At 34.3% G+C, this 8,547-nt stretch overlaps 1 protein-coding gene across 1 annotated transcript in view; it reads left to right on the top strand.

The window, feature by feature from the left end:
• GUF1 (GUF1 homolog, GTPase) overlaps nt 1-8,547 on the top strand; it is a 21,709-nt gene that overhangs the window by 10,637 nt on the left and 2,525 nt on the right. The window contains exons 11-15 of the mRNA XM_009280121.2: nt 1,183-1,306; nt 1,672-1,804; nt 3,341-3,484; nt 4,490-4,623; nt 6,543-6,644. Coding sequence (XP_009278396.2) covers nt 1,183-1,306; nt 1,672-1,804; nt 3,341-3,484; nt 4,490-4,623; nt 6,543-6,644 — 637 coding nt within the window. The remainder of the gene's footprint in view (nt 1-1,182; nt 1,307-1,671; nt 1,805-3,340; nt 3,485-4,489; nt 4,624-6,542; nt 6,645-8,547) is intronic.

The following is an 8,547-nucleotide window of genomic DNA, read 5'->3' as shown; positions in this document are numbered from 1 at the left end:
CTGAAAAGTCCTTGACTAGTGTAAGCACTGCTTAGCAACAACTAAAACATCGGTGTGTTATCAACATTGTTCTCATGCTAAATCCAAACCACAGCACTGTACCAGCTACTAGGAAGGAAATTAACTCTATCCCAGCCGAAACCAGGACAAAGACTAACATGTATTTTTTAGCTATAATTATTGCTTCTAGTGCCAGTAAATTCTTGGTAGCTGGAAAAGAAGATTTGAGACTTTAAAAATGAAGTCCATTTATTGAAATTCTTTATCTTGATAACCAGGTTTCCATAATTATTGTGAAATCTTTTTTTCTTTTAAAAAATTAGCAACTATTTAATTTTTGTTAAATATGGTAAACTACCAAAGCTAATATTCAGAATGATTCTGTAAAATATTTGACCTTTTAAGCTTGAATGGTTCTGTTGAGCTATTGCCACCAGCTTCAGTAAGTACTACAAATGCTACGGAAAATGGCTTTAGAAAGAAATAAATTCTGTAAATCACTTTCTAGACTTGTTGTGATGGAATGTGTAAAACTCACTTGAACTGTCTCATGGAGATTATGCTGTCTGTCAGTGAATGTAGAAAAGCGTAGTCCTGTAAATTTTTTTTTTTGTGTGCATGTGTGTTGCTTCTTGGTGTAGAGCAATCTTCATTTTCTCAACACGGTGATGTGAAAAGTGGTGCAATAGAACCTATTTCAGGCAGTAATTTTACAGACAGCTGCTTTTTATTAATTTCAAAAAATTATAGAAACATTCACAACTTTGATATGGCAAATTTTTTTTTGCTGTTCACACTTAAGCTTTGAAGGAACATCTCAGTGAAGTTTGTCTGCTTATTCATTTATGTTTACACTGCAGCCCTGCAAAACAATGGTTATACTTAGTTGTGCATCTTCCACAACTGTGAAGGATTAGATGAGTACAGTATCCCTACCATTATGGCTTGAATGTTAATTCTTGTTTATTTTGAAATAATCTAAAACTTTATTACATTTTAACTAATTTTTTTTGGGAAAAAAAAAATCCTTGTATTGTTTTTCACATTTTAAAAAAGTTGAAACAGAAAGTAAACTATTTCTGATTTCATTACTGTGTTCACCATAAAAGGCATATTTGAAAGCTAAGTATGCACTAGATAAAGCTCTCTATCACATCACTTCTATCTAATATGTTTTGACAGTAATGAATCCTGCAGATCAAACAGAATATAATAATCTCAAAAGTGCTTTGGAAAGGCTGACATTGAATGACTCCAGTGTAACTGTTCATCGTGACAGTAGCCTTGCCTTAGGAGCTGGATGGAGGTGAGGCTTTTATACTGCTTTCATTTTTGGAACTGTTTGTAGGTTGAGAATGCAGTTTTAAGTCAACTGAAGGTTGAATTAAAATTAATTCAAGATTTAGGAGCTTTAATTCAAATGAATGATAGGTAAAGATCAAAAGCATTTGATTTTTTTACATTCTGTATTTGCGCAGAGTATGCAGTTTGTTGTGATTGATAGTTTTTGTTCTCAAAGACTTGTGCTATTCAACTGTAGGATCATTTGGTCTTTCAGAGATTGTTTGCTGTGCCTGATATTGTGTGAACGTGCTGGAGGGGAAAAAAAGCCCACTGTGAAATTCCAGGGGATATACAAATACTTTTACCAACAGGTATTTTTTTTTCCAGGTTGGGTTTCCTTGGTCTTTTACATATGGAAGTTTTTAATCAGCGTTTGGAGCAAGAGTATAACATGTCTGTTATTTTAACTGCACCTACGGTTCCTTATAAAGCTATTCTTTCCTCTGCAAAGTTGATAAAGGTATGTTAAATTTATTACAGCTTTATGTAAATAGCAGCTTAAAAGCCTCCTATAATAAACATCTACACTTTTTTTTTTTAATGTAGACTAGTACTTTATTTTATGGTAAACATTAGAAACACCAGTATTTAATTTAAAACTTTTTTTTAATGGACTTTTTTTAAGAATGTTAGCTTTCCTTCCCCCTTCTGCTTCAAGCATTTTCTTTCTATGTCTTACACCTGTCCTTGAAAATGGGAATAAAGGACACATTTCTTGTTGTATTCTTTTAAGTGCATACTGACTGGACTGAGTTTAAAGCAGGTGAAATAATCTCCCAGGCTTTATCAGTCAGAAAACATTAATGTTTTTAGGAATAGCTTGTAATGCTACTGTAGACTGGCAGGGGCTGGTAAAGACAAGTGATTTTTTGATCGCAGTGAAACAGGCACGTGCAAACTTTGTTGAACTGGGTGCAAAGAAAATAACGGTGAGTTCAGAGAGAGAGTTGGAGTTACAAGCACCTGCTAACAGAGGAGGCTGCAAATAGGTTGGCTTCTTATTATCCAACATGTACCTCTAAACACTACAGAAAATCTGTAAATTCCAAACAGCTTGTATAAGAAAGGTTGCTGTACTTGAAAAGTGTAAGGCATAGATCCTTTTTCTCTCCAGTTATTTTGGTTTCTTGCTTAGGCAGTGTAGCAGCTATGAATGAAGTAGTTGACACCTTTGGTGCATAAGTGATTCTGGATTGCTGATGTGGGACACTGTTTTCAAACAGTGCTGGAGGTTGGGACATTGTTCAAGAACGCTGCCTTGTCAGTGGAAAGTGATATAAGCACTTGCCTTGGTGCGTGGGGGGATTGTATGTACACGGTAAGAAACATGACCTTCCTTTTATTCTTATTTCAGAAGGGTAACTCCAACTCCTATCGGGATGTTGGACTAGAAAAAAAATAGGTCATGAAGGCACCTGCACAGGAATCAAAAACTTAATTTCTAAGCTCATGTCAGCTGGTAAGGGAGCCTGAACCCAGTGTTTTACTTAAAGAAGAATGTCCCCATCACCAAACGCCAGAATACTTGGAGCAGGTCTTTTGTTGAAGTTGTGCCTTATACCTTATAGGATCAGGATGGAGTAAGAAGGAAGATCCTTGCTCTACAGGCAAGAGAGAGAAATGGAAAGATGGACAGAAAGGCTTTTATATTTCTGTGGATAACTCTGGGTTGTAGTCCTAGTTCTAAGCACTTCCTCTGTTTTAAAATTCACTGGATAAAATTCTTAAAAAACCCATTTTCCTAGTGAAAAGTAATTCCTATAATCTTTCTATATAATAATATTTAAAGATATGCTGATCAGGGACTTCTGTATGTGATGTAGATATCTCTTTCAAAATTGTGCTTGGTGTGAATTTGGGTTGCATAATTCACAAGTGTTTCCAAGCAATTGAAACATTTTCTTAGCTTTTTTTTTCAATGCTATATTTGTCTCCTTTGCTATTCAGTCTACTTATTTGTAAAATTACAGTATCTGCTTTGTTTGTTTGTTTTCAGGAATATGGTAAAGCAGAGATTACTATTATCAACCCTGCTCAGTTTCCTGATAAACTTTCAGTATCAGAATATTTGGAGCCAACTGTTTTTGGTACTATTGTAACACCTCATGAATATATTGGGAAAATAATTGCTTTGTGTCAGGTTGGTGTATAGTTTTAGCTTTGTCATTTGCATTTTTAAGCTCTTTATATCACACTTAAAGTGGAGATACTAGATAGTAAGATACTAGATACTATTGAAGAGTATCTTTGAAAGTAATTATTAAATATTTTTGAAAGAAAATATTTTAAACTTTTTATGTGTGAAATTAGTTCTGAACTACAAAATCCTTATACTGAAAGTTAATGATGAAGCTCAGTGACAATAAGTACCTGGTCAAGCATCCTTTACTAGACAAATTCATAGCCAGTTCTGTTTTCCTGAAAGAACAGAAACTGCAGTAGGGGAATAAGACCTATTGTTTTTCAGACCTATATTCATGGAAATACGACTTCTGTTAGCCCATAATGAGGCTTCATATGTTTTCAGTACTTCACTGGAGTACGTTTATGATAGTGATGGCCAAACACATTTCCCCAAGTGTATTTGAAATAGTTTTAACTAAAAATGTTTTAACTGCCATGCATATTGTCTTGAAATATTTTCTTCACAATATTTTCTTAGCTTTTAACATTTCAAAATACATAATACAAAAGAGTACAGTACTTGCATGTCAGTACAGTGAAGTATAAGATCAATTAAAAAGAATTCCTAAAATAACTTTTAAGGACATCCTTCTGGCAGAAAAGATGAGCCTGCAAGTCCTACTGTGTAATACTCCAATGTTTGTGAAAATCTAATTTCAGTGAGATTTTTATGGCAAAATAATCATACATTTAAAAGGCAGCAGTAAGCAGAAACTGTTAAGGATTTCAAAAATTCAGCTTTTAGAGTGGATGGACTTGAATCATTTGTCCAGTTAAGTTACAACCACTTCATTTACTACGGTGCTGCAATTTGTTCTGGGACTTTAGCAAACTACCAATAAGAATGTTACTTTGGGGCTTGCAATACGGGAGACTGGATAGCTGTTTATTTTAATTTGCTTTATATTTATTTGGAGAAAACTTCTGTCACAGAGAACTGAAACGATTTTTATTTGTCTAGGATCGTAGAGCGGTCCAGAAGGATATGTTGTACATTGATGAACACAGGGTTATGCTAAAATACCTCTTTCCACTGAATGAAATTGTGGTGGATTTCTATGATGCTCTTAAGTCTCTGTCTTCTGGTTATGCAAGGTAACTACCTCCTCTGTTCCCCCTCTCCTCACCCTTGACCCTGAGGGGTGAACAAAAAAAGATCCAAGAAGACATGGAAGGGCACAAGCGAAGAATATTCTTCTGTGATGGTGCTGCAAATCGAGTCTTACTTCACCTGTAATGAATTAGATTCACTGTGAAAATGGATGGAAATAAATCTGAAAAACACTAAAAGTGCGTCACTACCTAATAATAATTTTCTTTGGCAATGCATGTATTATTCAAGTGTGACCTATAGAGCAGTACTCGCTCATCTAGATGAGTAAGATCTAGATGGTTCTTACTTGTCTGAAGTGACAATGGGCATTTTCTATCAAAGGAATCACTGAAAATGTACTTCCTACTGTATTGTCTCTTGGTGGAAAAGGGAAAATAACCACATACTGATTCTTTCAAGCTAGTAAAAACAATCAACAAACTATATTTAAAACAAATAACACTACTTACACGCTTTATTATGGGCATAAAGTAAACAATCTGTATTTTGAGACAAAATGTTCTTCTGTGGGTGGATTCTATAAATTCGGAGGCTAGAACAATGCTCAGCTGTTTGCGAACAGCCTTTGTGAGTTTAATGGAAGGGAAAATGTTGCATGGCAGATGGGCTTATGCCACAGGAGACTGAATAGCTCTTACAAACATGGTACATAGACATGTCGTTAGTAAGATATATTACACTTTGACAGGAACTGGTATACCTAATTACATTATTCATTTTATAAGCATAAAAATGAATTTTATTGAAGGACTGAATTTGGTTTGAGTTTGTGTTTTCTTAAATATGCCTTATAAAGGTAAGGTAAGACGTGTTTTGCCTCTGTGTGTGTGTGTGTGTGTATTTGAAGTAGAAGCATAAGCAAAAGTGGGGAGGCAAGAAGGGACAGGTAGAAGAAACAGGGGGATGGAGATTTTGAGTTTTCTCTCAGGATCTAGCTCTCCAACTAGATAAAAAACAATCTGTTTATCAAGAAGCTATCTCATTAGCAGAATTATGCTGGGTTTCCTTTGATTCAGGTATGATTGCAAACAATGTTGCATTGTCTTATTTCTCAGTTTTTATTTCCTAATTGACTCCCTAATGTTGCTTGTGTATTTAATGCTCTCAATCATGCTTCCGTTATATGAATCTATTCACACAACTATGGTTTATCTAAGCCAATTAAGAAAGAAGTACTTTGAAATAATGTGAAAGGATTTTTTTCCCCTCTGATATTTCAAATCTGACCAGATTAGCGGTATTGGCATTCTCTGCATTTATGCTTACATACAAGAGATAGCTAGCTAGCTCTCTCTTACATGTGTATCTGCATCTCCTCCATTTTAAGAATTTTTGCAAACTGACGCACGGACAGAAAGGCCCATACCTACCAAAACAGAAATATGGTTTGGAAATGAAGAGGAAAAAGATTATTTGTTGTCAGAATAATAATAGGGGTCATATAACAAGTCTGTCAAATGAGAGGATGAAAAGAAAACAACCCAGTGTTAGTGTTTGATTTGTGTGACGTCAAGGATGTTTACTGTTCAAAAGCTGTGTTGAAGGGTTCTGTTGCCTGGAGCTTTAAGGAACTTCCAGCTGATAGAAAAGAAGTGTTTGAATAAACTCTTTAAGAGATTGCAGTAAGAATGTAGATTTTTGATTGATTTACCTTGCTCGGTAGCTGGAAGACAATATGATGTCTTCTGCTGCCTTGGAGATGAGATTTATCTGCAGTAAACTTCTAGTCTAGCCTTGCATAAGGGAGACGTACTGAGAGACTATTAAAAACTGCTCATTTTAATAAAAAGTTTGAGTGTTTTATTAATAAATGTGTCTAAAACTTAAAATTTATGCAACAAAGAATGCAGAATATAATTTTTACAAAATCCTCGCTAACTTTTAAACTGCTTCCGTTTAGTTTTGATTATGAAGATGCAGGATACCAGGCAGCAGACCTTATCAAAATGGATATTCTTCTAAATGGAAGTCCAGTTGAAGAACTGGCAACGATCATACACAAGTAGGTTGACTGGATTTTCTATTCCAACGTAATAAGACTTCCTATTAATATATAATGAAAACATATTTGTCATATATTAGTAATACATACATATGTATGAAAACAGCATTGAGGGTTTTACCACATCACCACTTTTGGAGATGAAGAAGAGGCATTTAAGTGCTAGATATAGTATTTTTGTGGTAATGTAGGGCAGGGAGGAGAAGGAAATGCAAAATGCCAATCTTTCAAGGGGCTGGAAAAATTTAAATACAGACCAGTCTAGGAGATGCCAGATGGATCATTTATGGCACTTATTTACTATTGAAAAACTGAAAAAAAAAATTGATTTTATGCTTCCAGTAACTCGTATTCTATAGAAGTTTGTTGTTATTTTGCCTCCAGCCAGAGTACCAGGAGAATGTAAATATTTACTGGATTTAATTACCTCAGAAATTTTTTGCTAAAAGGATTCAGTTTCTACAAGTCTCTCAGGAATTACTGGTTTGCTGGTGAGAATAATGCCTTCCTGTTTCCAGCCTCTCCCCTTGCTTTCTTCTCAGAAAGTCTTTATAAGGCTCCCTTCTGAAACTTCAGCATCCTTTTCCAGTAATTCTGAGATCAACTTTTTCAGTTGGTTGTTGTTTTTTTGGGTGTGTGTTTTGTTTTGTTTATTTGGTCGGTCTTAACATACTAACTTGTAGTTGCTAAAAATTTATATATTTTCATATTTTTACATAACTGCAATCCTAAAATCCTTGGAATTCCTGAACTTCAGAAGGTCAACGTAGGAAAATGAAACACTTACTTTGTTCGGAAAGATCATGGGACTGGAGCGAAATAACTCTCTCGTATACATTTGCTACTTAATGTGTTTTTCATAAATAAGCAGTGTTTAGCAATCTACCTGCATCTCTTTACTTTGAAAAGATGCAAAATGGAGTGGCCAACCTTGCAAAAGTTAGTTATTGCTTTAACATGTGTTTCTTGATCAATTTAGCTTGTACCCCTGAGCTGTTTCACTCACTAAAACTAATGATAGCCTTTCTTTAGCTTTAGATTACAAATAATTGTTTTTAACTTGTAGACAGAATTCATTCTGCTCCTGCGTCAGCTATTCTCAGAGTCATCTCAGTGTAGATAGACTGTCTATATAAAAAGAATTATGCTGAATTACATTTATAGAGAAAGAATTACTGAGATTACTGTAAGCTCAATATTAAGCTAGCCATTATTATTTGTGCTAGTTATTCAAATATCTGTATCTTCTAAAACTGTAATGCTTAATGAACATTCCTTAAGTACTTCATGCTTAAACTGTTTGCTTTATACAGGTAGCAGGGAGGCACATTGTTGCTACATGAAAACACATAAAACTACTTTCAGCTGTATGTTGCAAAAAAATTTTTGCTAAATATGGATGTTTTTAGAGAGAAGAGACACATTTGTTTTCAATGGCTTATGAAAGTATATGTTTAGTAGCTTTTTCAGACCTTTTGTCATTTTCTCTTTCCAAAATATAAACTAGATGCTGAGTATAGCTGGATAACTTTTATTAGCAGATGACAAGAGTACATTAAAATGTTTTTAGGTTTTTTTCTTGTTATATAAAAACAGATGTTTTTAAAATATTTCTCTATTATGTAGATCTTTTGACCTTTCTGGCCTACAATCAATGAAAATCCTCCGTTACCTTCTAGTTTAAAATTGCATTGGAAGCTGTGACAGCATTCAAAATGGCTTCAGTGTGATAATCAGGGTGTTTATAATAAATTTAAAATATTTATTTGAAGACCTTCTGTTAATACAATCTTATCACCTATTTCTATGAAACAGGTGACATACAGAGACTGCTCATTAGATGTAAAATTACGATCTGATTGGCTTATCTTTTGAGTTAAAAAGAGGAAAACCTTTACTAAAA

This window comes from Aptenodytes forsteri, unplaced genomic scaffold (genome assembly GCF_000699145.1).
Source record: "Aptenodytes forsteri isolate BGI_AS27 unplaced genomic scaffold, ASM69914v1 Scaffold35, whole genome shotgun sequence".
NCBI lineage: Eukaryota > Metazoa > Chordata > Aves > Sphenisciformes > Spheniscidae > Aptenodytes > Aptenodytes forsteri.
Note: the sequence above shows the minus strand (reverse complement) of the source record. Positions and strands in the feature narration are given on the sequence as shown.